At 35.7% G+C, this 21,894-nt stretch overlaps 1 protein-coding gene across 6 annotated transcripts in view; it reads left to right on the top strand.

Moving 5' to 3' along the window:
* Window positions 1-21,894, top strand: part of RNF13 (ring finger protein 13) — a 193,778-nt gene that overhangs the window by 75,412 nt on the left and 96,472 nt on the right. For 5 of the 6 annotated variants that reach the window (XM_059163783.1, XM_059163782.1, XM_059163780.1 and 2 more), the window contains one exon: window positions 3,135-3,215. The exons of the other annotated variant lie outside the window; for it this stretch is intronic. In XM_059163783.1, the coding sequence (XP_059019766.1) occupies window positions 3,135-3,215 (81 nt within the window). The remainder of the gene's footprint in view (window positions 1-3,134; window positions 3,216-21,894) is intronic. 6 annotated transcript variants of the gene reach the window in all.

The raw sequence follows: 21,894 nt of genomic DNA, 5'->3' as shown, positions 1-21,894 counted from the left end.
TTTTTTTAAAGATTTTATTTATTTATTTGACAGAGAGAGATCACAATTAGGCAGAGAGGCAGAGGAGGAAGCAGGCTCCCTGCTGAGCAGAGAGCCCAATGTGGGACTCGATCCCAGGACCCTGAGATCATGACTTGAGCCGAAGGCAGCGGCTTAACCCACTGAGCCACCCAGGCGCCCGAGTATTGCACATTTAAATAAGTTGGGCATTAGGTTGGTCCATTTTGGACTGGTATTAGGATACTGCTTTTGAAAAGATAAAATTCAGATGCTTTTATTTTTGGCCGTTGAATTTTGTGGCCAATCTGTAAAATGAGGATGATAAAACAGTTTCCAACTTTATAGGGTGTTTTTAAAGATTAAATAAGTGAACACCTGTCTGGTATATAGCGTGATAACATAAATGCTCAATAATTGTTAGCATTTGTTACTTTCTAAATTAAATTAAACCTTCTGTTAAGGCTGCTATTGAAGGAGAAACTTGGTTAAGAAAAGACCTTTTCAAAAGAGGTAGATTAAAACTGTCATGTGGCAATAACCGGATGGGATTCCAGAAAGGAATACTTTTATTTTCCGCTTCAAGAATTTTAACAGTAAGCATTCTTTAATTTCATGAGCAGCAGTCCACTGTCTAATACTGAAAAGCACTTTTGTGCTAAAGATGTTTGTTTATCTTGTTCATGATAGGAATATTATTATTTTTCTTTTTTTTTTTAAGATTTTATTTATTTAGTCATAACAGAGAGAGAAGGAAGACAGGGAGAGGGATAAGCCAGCTCCCCACTGAGTAAGGAGCCTGATATGGGGCTCTATTCCAGGACCCTGAGATCAGGACCTGAGCCGAAGGCAGATACTTAACCACCTGAGCCACCCAGTTGCCCTGGAGTATCTTTTTCTTTTTAAACAATGTGATTTTAAGAGTCATTGTGAGACAATCTGTGTTTTGCTCTTAAGGAAAGATGAAGCAATTTCAAAATGGGTCTCACTCAGTAACAAAACTTATTCCAAGTCCCAGTGTTGCAAGTATTGTTGTTCAAGGTAGACATTTTATTTCTGAAATTTTAGCCAAAAAAGCGAGACTCCTCAGTAATAGGAAGTGATTTAAAAAAAAAATTCTTAGTACAGTTGTAGATTTTCCGTTTCCTGATTTTAAAAGTACAATTTTTAAAAAAGTACTGCCTGCACACATTTGTGCTTTTCCTTTGGTCTGTGTTGATCTAGATCAGTTTCTTTATTTTACAGTAGTGTCTTTGGTCTTGGAACAATTAAGACTTTCTCAAGTTTAACACTTGAGTCAATTAGAGACAGGTGTTTTAATTAAGAGATTAAATGACACATCATGATAATAGATATAAAAAGCCCTTGGTGACTCTAAAGCACTTTGTAAACTATAGAGCACTCTCTAAGTATAAGTTATTGTTACAGTAGGAACATACCCTGAATTACTATTGGCTTCCAAGTATACTACCAGGTGATTATCCCAGAGGTAACAGAATAGTTAGGTTCAGTGACCAAATTCATATGCTCGAATCCCACATTGTATTGAATTAATTACAAACGTACAATGAGAAGTGCCATTAAAGAATGGCTGTGTTAAGACACTCAGGGTAATATTCAAGTGAAATGCCAGAACCATACCACCCAAATCCTGTATTACCCGGTTTGTCCAGTCTCTCTCAATTCTGCATCAGCTTTCTCTGGTCACAGTGTGGTTGCTGCGACATGAGTTGAGGATGAGCAAGGGGAATTGGCAGATGAAAGGTTTTCAGATCCAAAATTCGCTCTATTGGAGAGACTCAAGATATTTACGTATTGAACATCTTGAGCACAGCTATAGCTTGCTATTAACCCGCAGAGCTATTTTTCTCCTTGTCTCTGGCAGATGACACTTGAATTTAGAATGGGTATCACCAGTGGGCATTTGATTGAGGAGTGACAAAGCTCTCAATCTGGATTTGTAACCTAATCCTTTGTGAATATTTAAAGTTTGGTTGATCTTTTGTACTATCCTTTTCTAGCTATACGTAATACTCTCGCTTTGTTCCATACATTTTACCTATCTGCAAAACGATGTGTTCTGTTGTTCTCTTTCGGCCTACTATTTGTGAAAAGCTATCTTCACTTCTAATACATTATGTAAGCTTTGCCTGTATTTCAGAAGTTACTTGTTTATTATGTTTGCTTAGTTTCATCTATCTTCCTTGTTTCTCTTTTCTGTATAGCAGATAGAACCATCTTAAATTATACAGAACACTCACTTGTCAATTATCATTAGTATTATCTTCTACAATGACAGAGAACCCTTGCTTTGTTTGGCTCTGTTTTGGTAGGAAACTGATAAATACTGTGGCATAGGAATCTATACCTATAAGGAAGGGGAAAGTTGATTGTGAATGCCTTCAGTTCTCTATATGGATATGTTTCATTGTGTTTCCTCCTTTCATTGTTCAGCTCTAGATGAAAATGTCCAGATTATATAGAAAAGATCATTTCTTAAAAATTATTTGATGCTTCTTCTTAGTCTGGGGAAAAGTCATCTTTTGTAGCTAGGGCCAGAAATTTTGTGTATCTCTTCTATTAAATAAGACCATTTGGAGAAAGTCAAATGGAACTCCTATTGGAAAATAATCTGTTTAGAAAATTCCTTGCTAGGGGCCTGGGTGGTTTAGTTGGTTAAGGGGCTGCCTTCAGCTCAGGTCATGATCCTGCAGCCCTGGGATCAAGTCCCAAATCAGTCTCCCAGCTCCATTGGGAGTCTGCTTCTCCCTCTGACCTTCCCCTCTCTCATGCTCTCACCCTCTCTCTCAAATAAATGAGATCTTAAAAAAAAAAAATTCTTGCTAGGGAACTGTGGGAGAAACTCAGAAAGCAGTAGGTAGTTTAATGTTATAAGATTGCTGCTGTTTAATAAGAATTTTGTGAAATCAGAATCTAAGCAGTTGTATATGTAGTAAATTGTATACATTCCTTGCCATTTTAGTAGATGTACATTTATAAAGTTGATTTAATTGTGTTAAGATGTGATAGTGGATAAAATTTGCGGAAATGACAACTTAAATAAAAACAAAAACATTTTGTTTTTAATGTTATGTGTAAATTGATTGTAACTTGATTATTTTTAATTTTATATTTAGTATAATTTTGAAAATGCATCTCAGACATTTGATGACCTTCCAGCAAGATTTGGTTATAGACTTCCAGCTGAAGGTTTAAAGGTAAGCAAATAGTAATATGCAGTAAAAGCACAAGGTATTTAGTAAGGTCATTTTTATTGCTCTTTGTTTAAAGAATGAAAATATTTCTTACCATTACCATAAGATCCACACATATTCATTTATAAATGGTTCAGACTATTCAAAAGGTATAAAGAAGAAAATGAAAATCACCTTATGATTGTATCATTCTGAACAAGCCACTGTTAACATTTTTGGTATGTATTTCAGACCTGTTTTCTAAGCTATGTACTGTGTGTTGGGTGTGTGTGTGTGTTTATAGATATGTGTATGCATGTATTATATTACGTAAGTGTTTACTTATATAATGAATTTTTATTTTAACACTAAATAGAAACATGCTACTTAGTTTCCAGGCCTTATCACTTAATTCTCAATCCAGAACATCTTTTCATGGTATTAGAGAAGAATCTTTTTATTTGGAATGGCTGGCTGGTTTTGCAATATCATGAAATACTATGGATTTTTGAACATTTATTTGTTTAATTTTTCATGTGGATTTTTAGGTTGTCCAGTTTTTGCTTTTATGAATAGTGCTACAGTGAGTGTCTCCTTTTTTGTGTAGTTGTCTATTTGCATAGGGTACATTTCCAAATTTAGAACAGTTTTGTATATGGAATACATGTTTAAAATTTTGTCATATATTCCAGGTTGCCCTTTGAATGTTTGGGACAATTTAGAATCCTACCAGTAGTGTCTGAGACTTTTTTCCCCACTCCCTCTTTAACACTAGATATTACCAAATTTTAGTGAATTGATAAACTCTAATGAGCTTGAACATCTTAGTTTTTTGCTGTTTGTGTTTGAACGTGTGTATATGTGAGAGTGAATTGCCTGTTAATGCTCTTTGCCCATTTTTATTTTATTTTCTTGAAAGTTTTTTTTTTTTTTTTTTTTTTTTTTAAATCTGAGGGAGAGTGTGTGTACACAAGCAGGGGTTGAGGGGTAGAGGGGTAGAGAGGGAGAAGGGAAGCTGAGTAGGGAGCCTGAAGAGGAGCTCGGTTTCAGGACTCTGGGATCATGACCTGTGCTGAAGGCAGATGCTTAACTGACTGAACCACCCAGGGGCCCCTCTCTGTCCATTTTTAAATTCAAATGTCTGTTTTTACTGATTTTTTTCTTTCTTTCTTTCTTTCTTTTTTTTTTTAAAGATTTATTTATTTATTTGACAGAGCGAGAGATTACAAGTAGACAGGCAGGCAGAGAGAGAGGGTGAAGCAAGATCCCTGCTGAGCAGAGAGCCTGATGTGGGCCCCAATCCCGGGATCCTAAGATCATGACCGGAGCTGAAGGTAGAAGCCTAACCCATTGAGCCACCCAGGCACCCTGTTTTTACTGATTTCTAAGATTTTACTGATTTCTTTTTATACTGGAAAAATTAATCTAGTATTTGCTGTATCATATGTGCTTCAGGTCATTTTTTTTCTGGTTTGTCCTTCATCTTTTAACTTTAAGGTTTCAGTAGTTTTGTTTATGTAGTTAGAAATTACTGTGCTTTCCTTCTACATCTGGGGTCATGGTTAGAATGTCCTTCCCCATTACAAGGTGAAGTTTTTATGTTATGTAAGTTAGAATATGAAATTGTGTGTAGGTACCACAGAATGTTTTCAGGTTGTTTTTTCTTAAAATTCCATAAAACTATTATTGTCATTTAGGATGGCAGACACCTTTGGGAGGGGCATATTAGTTTTTAATTTTTTGAAGATTTTAAATTCTTAAATTCCCAGCATTGTAGGACTATCTTACATTATAAAAATATTTGAATGGAAAAGAAAAATACAGAGGAAAATAGAAAAGCTTTCCATTACCCCTTCTTCATCTATACATGTCAATCCCACTTCTCTCTTCAGCATTAAATATCAGGGTGTTGTGTGATCTTATAGACCCTTCAGCTCTTTTTCTGAATTGAAAAAGTTCATAGGTGATTACCATTTATATATATGAAAGGTTTCTTTATTTCTATAATAGAATCAATTCTAGCTAATTAACCCAGAAGGGGATTTATGAAGGGCTACAGATGTCTAGAGTACTGAATTTTTTGTCCCATGAAGAATGGATCTCATAGGCAGAGGAGAGTGAATAAAGCAATAGAAGTTTATTAAGCAAGGATACAGAAAAAGCTCTCAGGACTGAGAGGGATCCTGACAGGGTTGCCACTGGGGGCTTTTAGGGATGGTCTTTTCTAGAAAGCGAACCAGGGAACTTAAATCCTTTTAACATCTCTATTCATATCACCTTTGAGCAAGGGCTAGTGATAACAACTTCAGTGGCTTTACTTCCTTTTTAGGGTCTGGTAATTGTGTTGGTCACAGGAAGCTGTTATAGCAAGGCTCCACCTCTGACACCTAGTACAGGATGGTCTGGCTTGTTCCCTTTTCCCTGGTTTCCTTTTTACCTCCCATATTTTAAAATTTTGTTCTTCTGATCCCATGGCCCCCTACCTATCTCTTCCTACCTAGCTCTGCCTGTCCCTTACTCAGTATCATATCCTGGAGAAGCAGATTCCAAATTGTCAGGAACAAAACCCAGAATCTCCTTGTAGAAATGGCTTGATAAAGGATTGATGCAGCCACTGACCCCTAAAGCACATCACCTTTTCTCCCATCAGGAAGCCTCTGTGATCTTACTTAGCTCAAAACATTTTGCCTCGACTGCCAGCCAAGCTAAAGAAATGCTCTGCCAGACTGTTTTCTGAAATCTAACATCTTGATTTTTCTGAATGTAGACCCTATAACTACCAGCCAAATAGTTTAGTGAAATACTTGCTATGATGGTGGCTGGCTAATATAGTTTATAGCTTTTGTCGTTGTTATTTTTGTTGTTTTAGTCTGCTTTAAAATGGTGGAATTTGTAGTGTGGGAAAGGTGGGTCAGAAAATTTGGGGCACTATGAGTGACAGATACCCACTATGATGTTACTCTGTAATTTGACTCCCTGCACATCCCCACACTTAGCATTATGTCTTGATCTTTCCACAGCTGCACCTATAGATCTAGCATGTTCCTAGTGAGCACTGCATTGTATTCTATAATGTGAAGGACCATAGTTTATTAGTCATTTTCCATTAACAGATATTTTTTTCTTATCCACAATTAAGTTATTTCTCTAGGGTAGAGGTTTAGAAGTGTAGTTGATAACTCAGTAGGTTTATACATTTAAAATTTTCACTGATACACTAAGTTACATTTCCAAAAGGCATACTGGAAAAATAAAACAAGACAAAATCAGAGAGGGAGACAAACTGTAAGAGACACTTAATCCTAGAAAACAAACTGAGGGTTGCTGGAGGGGAGGGGGGGTAGAGAGATAGGGTAACTGGGGGATGGACATTAGGGAGGGCATGTGATGTAATGAGCGCTGGGTATTATATAAGGCTGATAATTCACAGGCCTTTACCTCTGAAACCAATAATACGTTATATGTTAGTTAATTGAATTAAAATAATTTTTAAAAAGCCCAAAAGGCTGTACTGATTTTATTCCCATTAATGGCACATGAGAATACCCATTTTTCTACACCCTTTACAACAATAAACCTCACCTATTTTCCAAAACCACATCATCAGGAGGATCAAACTTTTCTAGGTTTCTTATTTATATACTTTTAAGTAGTGACTTGATAAGAAGAGGAAATAATTGATGTGGATTTTGGAATATAGGTGAGGTTCGGTAGGGTCAGGTCTGGAGCCGATATCCAAGAACGAATTCTTGAGATGTCTTTCGTGCAGAATGGTGGTGGTTTTATTAAAGCATGGAGACAGAACCCATAGGCAGAAAGAGCTGTCCTGCCCTGGAGTTGTAGGGGTGGCTGATTATATACTTGGGAGTTGGGGTAAGGAAAGGTAAGGAAAAGGGAGATTTTCAAAAGAACTCTCATATGCCAAAGAGGACCTACAAGATACTGGAGGCATTGCTCTTGTCAAGTTAAGATTGTTTTTTTCCCCTCTAGCAAGGCATTAAAGTGAAGACCATTGGGAGCTTCCTGGAGGAGTGTTGTATTCTTTTTTTTGTTTTGTTTTTTTTTACTTTATTCATTTGAGAGCTAGAGAGAGTGCACAATCAAGGGGAGAGGCAGAGGGAGAGGGAGAAGCATATTCCCTGCTGAGCTGGGAGCTCTATCCCAGGACCCGGAGATCATGACCCTCCTGAGGTGAAATCAGATGTGTAACCATCTGAGCCACCCAGGTGTCCCAGAACATTACTCTGCCTGTCTCAAGTATCTGTTGTTGGGCTGCAGGTTATAAAGACGTCCAATTTCATCCACATTTCCTGTAGGTTATTGATAAGAATGTTTTTCTTGTTAAAAAAAAAAAATTGTAAACTGAGGGAGACTTCGGTCCTGCAGGACCATAATCTCTATAACCATTTGTTTTTTCTTCCCTTAGCTTTAGGGCAACCATGAGTGGGTTGAGGAATGTCACATATATCCCATCAGGGGTGGAGGTGGGGATGGGGGTTGTAGGGTGTCAGCTTGTGCTTTGTCTTCAGCTTGCCTTCTGTTCCCTCATCATGATGATTGCTAAAAAATTGAAAGCCAGATTTATCTCTAAGTAAGCCTTAATCAGTAAGCCTAGCATCAGATTTCCTAAGTATAGCTACCAATGGCAAATCTTATTTTCAGCAAAATACCTTTTGGGTTAGATATATCATTATCATTGTATATGATATTTTTATAATATAGTACTTAGTGTATGTTATAGTACTAAGTTTATAGTACTTAGTGTATGTATAGTACTTAGTGTATTTTGATGAGAAAACATAGAGGATGAAGGTCATAGGATGCAGATTTGTCCTTGACTGTATCATTCTTAAAGGTTCTAGATAATTTGTACCTTTTATGATATGTATCCTTATATATGATTTCTCCTGATCATTATTCTTAAACTAGCATTCTGTGTTATCACTAGTAAAATGTCCACAAACTAGACTTATTTGAACATTTACTAGTAACTTCTTCAGGATTCTTTCAGAAGAAGTGATTTTGTTTAATACAAAGGGTTGAGATTAGAAAACTTTTTTTTTCTCTAGTGAAGGAAAATGCAAATATTACAAGGAAATATGGTTGTTTGGATGCCTTTTTTGTGATGCCTTCTTTGCTTTCTTAATAGGGAAGATGCTTAGTAGCAGCTACTATATTTTCCCCTCCCAAAACACTTGATAGTTTTGTGATATGAAGATGTCTTGGTAGGCTGAATGTACTTAGCTTCCTCACTCCTAGGAACTGTTAACTGTCGTAATATCACCTTCAATTTGTAGACTAAAAAAAAAAAAAATAGAGTAAATAGAGTAAATAAAAAATAATAGAGTTCCTTTTTCAAAGGATAGGAAATGGAACCATCAAAATAAGAGGTAACACCACACTTTTTTATGTATAAAATAGGAATTCTAAAATCAAGTCATTTTTCAAATGCACAAAGGTATAAAAAGAATGCATCTTCAGTGAATTTTGAGCTTTTAAAATCTTTTCCTATTAATTTCAAAGTTAATGATTACTCATTCATTTCTTAACTTTATCAGGGAATAGAGCATTTCATTAGATGTGGAAAATAATGAATTATTTCATTATGACAATTTATTACTTGGAGAAGTGTGGAGACAGGGACAGAGAGTAAGGGGGAGGAGGGCCTGAAGAAAAGCATGGAAAGTCTACACATAACCCTCCTATCTTATAGAGAATACCCCAAATCCAACCTTGGTTCTTTTTCTTCCACAGTTGGATAGTCTCCTCTATCATCCTTGGACCACCCACGTTGTCCTAGCTAGTTTCCAACCACATTATAAGTCCGAGAAGGCTAAGGTATCTAATCTACTCAGCACACTCCCTGCACTTCCCTTTTTCATTACTGAGCATCTTTGTTGTTTGTTCACTGAATAGTTTTCATTAGATTTTCTTGCTGGCTTTCTTAATTTGATATGGAAAAAGTAATTCTTAATTTTTCTTCCCATGTAAAAATTTTTTTCCGATTATAAGCAATATATGCTCACCATAAAATTTAAGATGGTAAAGGACATGTATAAAGAAGAATATGAAAATCATACATAATTCTACAACGAAGAGATTATAGTGGTAGACTTGGGTATAACTATGAGTTTTTATAGACCTATTTATGTTGTCATTTTATGTGTTTATGCTATTTTGCAGCTTCTTAAAATTTGGCAAGATCCTGGCATATCCATTATGGATATTTTTTATGTAAACATATATGCATTCATGTCATCACAGTTTTTAACATAATATTTGAATTATATAATAATGTAATCAGTTCTCTGTCTTTGGTTGTCATTGTGTTTAGGTTGCTTTCACTTATTAAAAATTATTAAATAGTTCAAACACAGAGTAAGGGAATAATAGAACATTCAATATACCTACTACCTGGATGTTCATATTTTGCCATTTTTTTAAGGAAGGAATAAAACATTACCAGTACCTTTGAAATATTTTTTCCTTCCAAATTCCATTCCCTTATCTTCCTCCTCATAGATAATCATTTTCCTGAAATTTAGATTTTTCTCATTTATTTTACAAAACATATTTTATCTTCTATATGAATCTATAAACATTGTACCTGCTTTTAAGTTGTTTTGGTTTTTAAACTTGCTTTTTTTTTTTTCATGCAATACTGTATTCGAATTTTATCTGCATTGTTATATTGTCTGCATTCATTTTGCCTGTTGCATAATACTTCATTGTACGAATATATCACAATTTTTAAAAATTTTATTAATATGTAAGATGTCAGTTTCTTGCTATTATAGCTTAAAATTCTCTCCTTGTGTATATTACAATTAGATGTCCTTTCACACTCAACAGATTAGTGAAAATAAAGAGTTAATAGCCAGCAGGGATATGAAAAATAGGTACTCTTATGTACTGCTGGTATATGAGTGTCTGACCACTCTGGAGAGTTTGATAATAATACCTTTCTTTTCTGAGTGATAATTTGCCATAATGAGATAATTCATTTTTTCTGCATTCCATATATTTCTCTTTAATAAATGAATTGTGATTGTCTTTGAAATTATCAGGAAAAACTAATTACCAGTATTAAAACTCTTATTACTTTATATTCTATTTTTATGTTTATCTGAGTGATCTGATCCCTTTTTGCCATTCGCTATTCTCTTTGAATACTTAATACTGAAATAATTTCTGTAGCTAGGATATAACCATTTTTACTAGTACTTTTAAGTTCTGAACCCCGTAATCAGACTGATAACCAGTTTGTATTCAACTTCAGTTAACCAGATTATGTCAATAGTGACTGAGTTATTATGACAAATTGCAAATGGCAAATGATGTGAATAGTGAATGAAGTTCTGTTTCTTTTTCAAAAAACAAAAAACAAACAAACAAACAAAACCAGTATGTTTTTGGCTTCATTACCAAAGAATTCCTTTTAGTTAGGATTCACTTTTGTTTGTAAAACTGAAGAATTTCTCTGCTGCCTCCCAAGTTTTCACGGGTTTACTTTCTCTATTTGTTTCTGAACTCTTTTGCTATCCAAGATTTTGTTAGGAGTTTTGTAATTGCTTAACATGTTTAAAGCTCTTATGTTATCTGTCAAGTACTACAGAATATAAAATATGAATAAATATTCCTTACTGACTTGTGTTGATTTGTCAGTTTAGAAGGTAATCTTAGAGGGTAAGTATTTCTAATGTAAGCTCAATCACTTAGTTTCTCTAAGAGCAAAAGGAATTCTATCTTGTTGGATGTAGCAAATCCTACAAGTATACCATAGTCTATTGAGCTTTTTGATTTTTTACTTGTTGGTTTAGTGTTTAAAGTGACAGTGTTTGACTGGATTTTTTTTCTTAAGACAGTGGTGTGGTTATGATGGTCGTGTGGTGTGTAACATATTACTAAAAGGCATTGTCCACCAAAAGGCAGTCATTTTGTTTTTTAAATTGTCAAGATAGGATCTATGAAGTGAAGTATTATCTGTGTGTGCTGAATGGGAAACACATGACAGTTGTCCTTTCTTCGTATAGCTTGATAGAAAGTCAAAACCCTGACAAACAACTACTTTTGTGTTGAAATTCAAGGCAGTAATCTTTAAATTTTTAACAACTATGTTGTTTTCAGGAATTAGACTTATTAATAGAAAAAGCAAAGGATTGTCAACCAGATCTGTTAGAATATCTCTATAACTCTTTCAACATCAGTTTGAGTTAAAAGGGAATTCCTGATCTCTTTTCCACGCTTTATCCTGGACACCATGATTTACTGCACCCCCCCCCCTTTTAATGATAAGATCATTAGTAGGCTATTATGTCTACAGATTAGTTTGAAATAGTACACTTAGGAAGAAGGTATTTGTTAATTTACATATAAATGTGAAATTCTATTTGCAACCAAGTTAATCTGATTCTGATTATATAAAGAAAGGTATAGTAAATATTTAACAAGTTAAATTATATTTACATGGGACAGCCAGTATTCTAAAACCAAGAGGTGATCAGATGGGCTTTCGGAGTATATTTCCGTGTTACACAATGTGATCTAGGAAACAAAAGAGAAAAAGACAAATCCAGAAGAATCTCCATAGGATAAAACCACATTTTCTTGTCTGCAAAAATAATACTAGTTACAGTGGACTGGAGCCTGTACGAAGAGGCTATCCCCTTCAAGAGCATTCCTGAAACATATGTTTCTAGATGACTCGTATGAGGTAATACATATATATTCAACAGGTAATACTTTTTTGGGTAAGAATTGAACAACATTAATAGTAAGAACAGGAATATTTAAGATACAACCTGAAGTTATACTAAAAAATCATCTAATTCATTGACCAGCCTCATGTCCTTGTTTTTTTTTAAGTTTACTGTATTTTTTTTTTTAAGATTTTATTTACTTATTTGACAGAGAGAGATCACAAGTAGGCAGAGAGGCAGGCAGAGAGAGGGGGGAAGAAGGCTCCCTGCCGAGCAGAGAGCTCGATGTGGGGCTCGATCCCAGGACCCTGAGATCATGACCTGAGCTGAAGGCAGAGGCTCAACCCACTGAGCCATCCAGGTGCCCCTTGAGTTTACTGTATTTTTAAGTACTCTCTACACCCATTGAGGGGCTCAATCTCATGACCCTGAAATCAAAGGTCGCCTTTGACTAAGGCCATCCAGCACCCCATGTTCTGTTAATAACAACTTTGTTGAGATATAATTCACACGCCATGCAGTTCACTTATTTAAGGTGTATGTTTCAGTGGCTTTTAGTATATTTAGAGTTATGCAGTTATCATCACAATTTTAGAACCCCCAAAAGAAACCCCATGCCCATTAGCAGTCATTCTGCAATTCTCCCCAACCCCTCCAGTTCCAACTCTAGGCAATTAATCATTTATAAATCGGATCATATAATATGTAGCCTTTTGTTTCTGTCTTCTTTCACTTAGCACTTCTTCAAGGTTCATCTTTTTTACAACATATATCAGTATTTTGTTCCTTTTTATGGCAGCTAATCTTTTGTATGGGTATACCAGATTTTGTTTATCTCTATATCAGTTGATGGACATTTGGGCAATTTTTACTTTTTGGATATTATGGATAATTCTGCTATGAACATCAGTGTACACGTTTCTGTGTCTGTGTTTTCATTTCTGTCTTTAAGGATCCACCCATTTTTAGAGAGATCAAGTACATGTGGGGAGAGAGGCAGAGGTAGAAGGAGAGAAGCAGATACCCTGCTAAGTGTGGAGTCTGTTGTGGGGCTTGATCCCATGACCCTGAGACCATGACCTGAGCCAAAAATCAAGAGTTGGATGGTGAACCAACTGAGCTGCCCAAGTGCCCCCTTTTTCTTTCTTGAATATTTACTTAAGGGTAGAATTGTTGGGTTGTATGGTAACTCTTTAACCTTATAAGGAAACCCCAGATTGCTCCAAAGTGGGTGCACCATTTTCAGCTCCCACCAGCATTGTGTGGAGTTTCCAAGTTCTCCATTTCTTTATCAAAACTTGATCTTAATCTTTTTTTTTTTCTTTTTAATAGACATTCTTTTGGGTGTGAAGTGCTATCTCCTCGTGGTTTTGATTTGAATTTCCCTAATCATTAGTGATGTTGAGCATCTTTTCATGTGCTTATTGGCCAGTCATATATTTTCTTTGAAGAAATGTCTCTCAGGTCTTATCTATCTACTTATCTATCTCTTTATTATTTTAGATGGCTAACATATGGTGCATATTGGTTTCTGGAGTAGAATTCAGTGATTTGTCATATACTACACCCAGTGTTCATCATAACAAGTGGCCTCCTTAATACCCTTCACTCATCTAGCCCATCTCTCACCTACCTCCTTCCATTAAGGAGGAGAATAAACCTCCATGTTTATTCTCTATTGGTAAGAGTCTCTTATGGCTAGTTTCCCTCTGTCCTTTTTTCCCCCTTCCCATATGTTCATCTCTTTTCTTTCTTAAATTTTACATATGAGAGAGATCATGTAGAATTTGTCTTTCTCTGACTGACTTATTTCACTTAGTGTAATACTCTATAGCTCTATCCACGTCATTGCAAATGGCAAGATCTCATTCTTTTTTATGACTGAGTAATATTCCATTGTAGATTTATACCACATCTTCTTTATCCATTCATCAGTTGGTGTACATTTGGTTTCTCTCCATGGTTTGGCTATTGTTGGTAATGCTGCTATAGATCGGGTTGCATGTATCCCTTGGATTCTGTATTTTTGTATCCTTTGGGTAAATACATAGTAGCACAATTGCTGGATCATAGAGTAGTTCTAAATTAACATTTTGAGGATACTGTTCTCCAGAGTTGCTGCACCAGTTCCCATTCCCATCAACAGTGTAAGAGGGTTCTCCTTTGCATCCTCGCCAACATCTCTTATTTCCTGACCTGTTAATTTTAGCCATCCTGACAGTGATGAGGTAGCTAGCCTCTCATTGTGGTTTCGATTTGTGTTTCCCTAATGATGAGTGATGTTGAGCATCTTTTCATGTGTTTTGTTGGCTATCTGGATTTTTTTTTTTTTTTTGAAAGCGTCTAATCATGTCTTCTGCCCATTTCTTTTATTTTTATTTTTTAATTTATTTATTTGACACACAGAGAGAGTGTGTCAAGGCCCAATGTGGGACTTGATCCCAGGACTCTGAGATCATGACTTGAGCCAAAGGCAAAGGCCTAACCCACTGAACCACCCAGGCACCCATATCTTCTGCCTATTTTTTAACTGGGCTATTTGTTTTGTTTTGGGGTTTTGAGTTTGGTAAGTTCTATATAGATTTTGGATACTGACCCTTTATCAGATATGTTGTTTACAAATATCTTCTCCCATTCCTTAGGCTGTCTTTTAGTTTTGTTGATTTTCTTTGCTATGAAGAAACTTTTTATCTTTATGAAATCCCAGTAGTTCATTTTTGCTTTTATTTCCCATGCTTCAGGAGATGTATCTAGTAAGAAGTTGCTATGACTGAAGTCAGAGGGAATACTGCCTGTGTTCTCCTCTGAGAATTTGATGGTTTTCTGTCTCACATTCAGATCTTTCATTCGTTTGGATTCATTTTTTTGTGTGTATATGGTTTACGAAAGTGGTCCTGTTTCATTTTTTTGCATGTTGCTGTCCAGTTTTCCCAACACCATTTGTTGAAGAGACTGTCTTTTTTTTCATTGGATAATCTTTCCTGATTTGTCAAAGATTGGTTGACCATATAATTGTGGGTCCATTTGTGGGTTTTTTATTCTTTTCCATTGATCTATGTGCTTGTTTTGTGCCAGTTCCATACTGTCTTTATCACTACAACTTTGTAATATAGCTTGTGTTCTGGAATTGTGGTGCTTCCAGTTTTGTTTTTCTTTTTCAGAATTGCTTTGACTATTCAGGTCAAATGATTTTGTGGTTCTGTACAAATTTTAGGATTGTTTGTTCTAGCTCTGTGAAAAATGCTAGTGGTATTTTGATGGGGATTGCATAAAATGTGTGGATTGCTTTGGGTAGTATAGGCATTTTAATAATATTTGTTCTTCCAGCCCATGAGCATGGAATGCTTTTCCATTTCTTTATGTCCTCTTTAATTTCTTTCATAAGTGTTTACAGAGTGTAGATCTACAGTTTACAGAGTGTAGATCTTTCACTTCTTTCATTATATTTAGTCCTAGGTATCTTACTATTTTTGAGACAATCACAAATGGGATCAATTCCTTGATTTATTTTTCTGCAGTTTCATTATTGTTGTATAGAAATGCAACAGGTTTCTGCACATTGATTTTATATTCTGTGACTGCTGAATTCATGTATGAGTTTTAGCAATTTTTGGGGGGAGTCTTTTGGGTTTTCTACATAGAGTATCATGTTGTCTGCAAAATAATGAAAGTTTGACTTCTTCTTTGCCAATTTGGATGTCTTTTATTTCTTTTTGTTCTCTGCTGAGGCTAAGACTACCAATACTATGTTAAATAGTAATGGTAAGAAGACATCCTTGTGGATTTCCTGCTTAGATGATCTGTCCATTGCTATAAGTGGAGTGTTAAAGTCCTCTGCTATTATGGTATTATCATCAATGAGTTTCCTTATGTTTGTTATTAATTGATTTATATATCTTGGTGCTATCACCAAGTGATATAAATTGATTTATATATCTTGGTGCTATATATCCCTATTTCAGGGATAGATACTTAAAATTATTAGATCTTCTTTTAAAAATTTTTTAATTTTTCTTGGGGCACCTGGGTGGCTCAGTGGGTTGGAGCCTCTGCCTTCGGCTCGGGTGGTGATCCCAGTGTTCTGGGATTGAGCCCCACATCAGGCTCTGTGCTTGGCGGGAGCCTGCTTTCCCCCCTCTCTCTGCCTGCCTCTCTGCCTATCAAATAAATAAATAAAATCTCTAAAAAATAAATAAATAATTTTTTAAAAATTTTTCTAAAAAAGATTTTATTTATTAGCAGGCATGCATGAGCAGTGGGGAGGGGCAGAAGGAAACTCCTGGCTGAGCAGGGAGCCCGATGTGGGGCTTCATCCCAGGACCCTGAGATCATGACCTGAGCCAAAGGCAGATGCTTAACCAACTGAGCCACCCAGGTGCCCAATTGTTAGATCTTCTTGATGGATAGATCCCTTAATTATGATATATTGCCCTTCTTTGTCTCTTGTTATAATCTTTGTTTTAAAATCTTGCTTGTCTATTACAAGTATGGCTACTCTGGCTTTCTTTTGACATCTGTTATCATGATAGGTAGTTTTTCATCCCCTCACTTTCAATATGCAGCATCTTCTGTGTTTAGGTCTAAAATGAATCTCTTGTAGGCAGCACAGTGTATAGATGGATCTTATTTTTTATCCATTCTGATACCCTTTGTCTTTTGATAGAAGCATTTAGTCCATTTATATTCAGAGTGATTATTGAGAGAGATGGGTTTAGGGCCATTGTGTACCTAGAGTTAGTGTTTCTGGTGATTTTTCTCTGGCCCTTTCTAGTCTTTGTTGCTTTTAGTCTTTTTTTTCTCCCCTTGAAGAATTTCCCTTAACCTGTCTTGCAGCGCTGGTTTAGTGGTCACAAACTCCTTTTGTTTTTGTTCGTCCAGAAAACTCTTTATCTCTCCTTCTGTTCTGAATTACTGCCTTGCTGGATAAAGAATTTTTGGCTGAGGAAAAAAAGGGCAGGGGGAGGCTCCTGGATGGCTCATTCACTTGGTTAAGCAACTGCCTTTGGCTCAGGTCATGATCCTGGAGTCCCAGGATCAAGTCCTGCATCAGGCTCCCTGCTCTTCAGGGAGTCTGCTTCTCCTTCTGATCCTCCCACTTCTCATGCTCTCTCTCTCAAAGAAAAAAAAAATCTTAAAAAAAAAAAAAAATCTTGGCTGCATGTTTCTCCCATTCATCATGTTGAACATTTTTTTCCACTCCTTTCTGACCTGCCAATTCTCTGTGGACAGATCTGCTGTAGACCTGATCTGTCTTCCCTTGTAGGTTAAGTACCTTTTCTCCTTGCTGCTTTCAGGATTCTTTCCTTCCTGGTTATTCTGTGAATTTGACTATGCTATGCCTTTGCCATGGCTGGCTTTTGTTGAATTTAACTGGAGTTCTCTGTGCTTCTTGGATTTGATGTCTGTGTCCTTCCCTAGATTAGGGAAGTTTTCAGCTATAATTTGTCCAAATAAATCTTCTGCCCCTTTATCTCTGTCTTTATCTTCAGAGACTCATATGATTTGCGTGTTATTACATTTTACTAAGTCACTGAGTTCTTGAAGTCTGCCTTCACAGTCCATTACTTTTCTTTTCCTCTTCTTTTTAGCTTCATTATTTTCTGTAGTTTTATCTTCTGTATCACTGATTTGCTCCTCTCTTTCATCCATCCTCCTTTTTGTGGTCTCCATTTGTTTTAGCATCTTGGTTATAGTATTTTTAATTTTGGCCTGACTAGATTTTAGTGCTTGTAGTAGGGATTAGCTAGTGTCTTCTATGCTTTTTCAAGCCCAGCTAATATTCTTATAAATGTTGTTTTAAATTCTGGTTCAGACATCTTACCTATATCTGTATTGATTAAATCCCTGGACCTGAGTTCTACCTCATGTTCTTTCCTTTGGAGTGAATTTCTCAGTCTGTTGTTTTGTCCAGAAAAGAAATGAAGAAAGAGAAAAAAGAACAACAAACAAAAACAAAGCACAAAACAAAGAAAAAAAAAAAGAAAAACAAAAATATAAAACAAGATAACCAAAAACCTCCCCTAAATCCTGGGTGTGTTTTGGTCTGCTTGTTAAAAGAATCTAGATCACAAAATAAAAAATAAAATAAAATGAAAGTAGACAAAAATAAAAAATATATCTGAAAATTATATATATAAAAATTTAAAAAAGTTAAAGGAATTGGAAAATAGAAGAACAGTGAAACAATAATAAAAATAAAAAATAAAGAATAAAAGTAAAAAAGGAACTTGATTCTATTTCCCCTAGAGCTGAGCTTTGCAGTACTCAGTGCTTAATAAACTTGGTGTATGCTAGTTGTTTGTGCTGGTCTTCTGGGGGAGAGGTCTGCCACACTGATTCTCAGGCTGTCTTATTTCAGAGCAAATGCATCTCCAGTGCTCAGGTGGGCGGGGTTTGGTGTATGTGGCTTGGCCTCCACTAGGTGGGGCTGTTTTGCTCCCTGATGACTTTTAGTTCTCATGCGCAGGATGAAAATGGCTGTGTCCAGCTCTCTAACCAGGGAGCTGAACATTTGCCCCTACTCTTTAGTGAACCCTCACAGGAAAGCAATCATTATTTCTCCCACTTTCCATCTGAACCCTGTATTTACCCTGCCCTAGTGCAACCTTTTTTAGCTCAGGTATGTGAGTAAGTTTCAAAACTGCAAATTTCACAGATGCCGGAGGGGCAGACCTGCCCTGTTCCTCCAGGGCAGGGTCTTGTGCTTGTAGTCGGTCCCAGGAAGGTAGTTGCATGACCAGCGGCGGTATGTGGTTTATGGCAAAAAGCCCTCACCAGGATCTGCTGCTCTCTGCCGGCTTCCTGGCTCCGATTACTGGAACAGTGCGGCAACTTGGTGCCCCTTCCTGCAAACCAGGGATCCTCAGACCACCTTGTCACTCCTCGATTCTGCCCCTCTTTGTCATCTGAGCACCTTTACTCCAGGCATGTCCCCCACAATAACAAACTTAAAAGTTTAGATTTTTGCACTCTGCCCTTCCTAATACTCTGTGATAGCTTTAGTAAGCAGGCTCCTTCCTTGTTGCGGCATCTATAACTGTCTTCTCCAAGCGAACTTCCACCCCTCCTACCTTCCAAAAGGTGGCTGCTTTTCTGCTTGAGGAGTTGGAGTTTTTGTTTTCTTAGAACTCCATTTGACTTTTTGGGCGTTCAGAATAATTGGTAACTATCTGTGTTCTAGGGATGAGACAAGCTCAGGGTCCTCCTACTCCTCTGCCATCTTAACTCCGCCTTTGGTCATTTTAAAATTAGAGTCTATGAATTTTTATTATTGAGTTATAAGATTTCTTTATGTATTTGGATAAAAGCCCCTTGTCAGATATATGATTTGTAAATACTTCTTCCCATTCTTGGCCTTTTCTTTTCATTTTTTGGATGATGCTCTGTGAAGTGCAAAAGGTTTTAATTTTGATTAAGTCCAGTTAATCTATAGTTTCTCCTTTTGTTTATGCTTTCTGTATCATATATAAGAAATCAATGCCTAATCCACAGTCATGAAAATTTATGTGTTCTAGGATTATTTTGATTTAGTTCTCAGATTTAGGTCTTTATTTTGAGTTAATTTTTCTATTTAATGTGAGGTAGAGGTTCAATACAATTCTTTTGCCTATGGATAATCCAGTTTTCTCACAACCAGTTGCTGAAAAGCTATTCTTTCTTCACTATGTTGTCATGGCACCGTTGTTTAAAAAAAAAAAAAAAAAAAGTCAACCATAAATATGAAAGTTTATTTCTAGAATTTATTATTCTGCTCCATTGATTTATCTGTACACCAGCACCATACTGTTTGGATTACTATAGCTGTATAGTAACTTGTAAAAATGGAAGTGTGTGTCCTCCAATTTTGTTTTTCTCTTCTAGATTATTTTGGCTGTTTTGGATACCTTGGATTTCCATTTAAACTTTAGGATCACCTTGTTGATTTCTGCAAAAAAAAATAAAAAATAAAAAAATAAAAATAAAAGTAAACAAAAAAATCCAGCTAGGGTTTTATATAGATTGCATCAAAATTGTAAATTAATTTAGGGAGTATTACCCTCTTTACACTATTAAATCTTCTTATCTATGAAAATAGACCATCTTTCCATTTATTTAGGAGTTCTTTAATTTCTTTTAACAAAGTGTCGTAGCCTTTACTGTACAAGTCTTACACTTTTATGAAACTTATTCCTGCTTTTGATACTATTGTATCAAAAGATTGTATTGTTTTCCCAGTTTGCTAGTCAGATAGCTCATTGGAAGCATTATAGAAATAGTTGATTTTTGTACATTAATCTTATATCATGCAATTTTGCTGAACTTTTTTATTCTAATTTTTTTTAGTGGGTTCCTTAGGGTTTTCTGTATACAATTGACCTTTGAACAATGTGCGTTTAGAGGCATTGACCCCCACATGGTCAAAAAACTATGTATAACTTTTGACTCTCCAAAAACTTAATTACTGATACTGTTGACCCGAAAAGCCTCAGTGATATAAACAGTTTATCAACACATGTTTTGTATGTTATATGCATTACATTCATATACATATGTATACATACATATACATAAAATATACATACACACATATACATGAACATACATACACATACATATACATACATATACATAAAAATATATGCAGTAAATATTTAACATAATACACATTAAAGTAAGATAAGGAATAGAAAATGTTATTAGGAAAAATTCTAAGGAAGGGAAAATATGTTTATAGTACCATACTGTATCCAAAAAAAAATTCATGTGTAAGTGGGCCTGTGCAGTTCAAGCCCGTGTTGTTCAAGGGTCAGCTGTATAAACTCATGTCCTCTGCAGATCAAATAGAGACAGTATTACTTCTTCCTTTCTAATTTGAATGTTTTTTATCTTTCCTCTTTTTTCCTTCCTTTCTTTTCCCTTTTTACCTTCTTCTTCTTCTTTTTTTTTTTGGCTTAATCGCCTGGCTAGCACTGCAGGACATTTTTTTTTTAGTTGAAGAATATTTTTTTATTTTGAAATTTGAAATGTTTCTTTGACATGAAGCAATGAATGTCTAAAATAGTTAGGAAAAGGCAAATACTTTTATCAGATATTCTTAAATAATCCCATTTAGGATATTTCTTAATAGAATTGTCAAGAGCAGACTTTTTTTTTTTTAGATCTATTTATTTAGAGAGTATATGCGAGAGTGGGGGAGGATCCAGAGGGAGAGAGTGAGTGTGGGGCTTGATCTCATGAACCATGAGATTATGACCTGAGCCAAAATGAAGAGTCAGTCACTTAACAGATTGTACTACCCAGATATCCCCAGCCTTTTTTTTTTTTAATTTATTTATTCATGAGAGAGAGACAGACATATAGACAGAGAGTGTGTGTGTGTAAGCGGGGGGAAGGGCAGAGGGAGAGGGAGATAGTCTTCACGATGAGCACAGAGCCAGATGTGGAACTTGATCCCAGGACCCTGAGATTATGATCTGAAATGGAATCAAGAGCTGGTTGCTTAACTGCCTGAGCCACCCTGGTCCCCCAAGAGCAGGATTTGCTTTAGGATTAGTTTGCTCTTCTTTTTCAAGTGTCTTAAAGTGAAAAGGTTATTGATTTGACATTTTTCTTCTTTTTAACATAGGCATAAATTTCTGTTAAGCATTGTTTTAACTGTTTCCCCTTAGTTATGATATGTTGTTTCTCTTTTTTCATTTTCAAAATAATTTTTGTAATTTCTTTTGTGAATTATTTGATTCATTGCTTATTTAGGAATGTGTTGTTTATTTTGTACTTATTTCTGAGTTTCTTCAAATTTTGATTTCCAATTTTACTTCAGTGTGGTCATAGAATGTACTTTGGATGATGCAGTACTTAAAAGTTATTGAGCATTGTTTTATGGTCTCACATATGATCTGTGTTGGAAAATGTTCCCTGTGCAATTGAGAAGAATGTATACTTTGTTGTTGGATGAGATGTTCAATAGATGTCTTTTAGCTTTAGTGGTCTTATAGTGTTGTTCAGGTCTTCTGTTTCCTGATTGA

The sequence above is a fragment of the Mustela lutreola genome, chromosome 2 (assembly GCF_030435805.1).
Source record: "Mustela lutreola isolate mMusLut2 chromosome 2, mMusLut2.pri, whole genome shotgun sequence".
NCBI lineage: Eukaryota > Metazoa > Chordata > Mammalia > Carnivora > Mustelidae > Mustela > Mustela lutreola.
The sequence above is the reverse complement of the archived record's forward strand: the minus strand, read 5'-3'. Positions and strand labels throughout refer to the sequence as shown.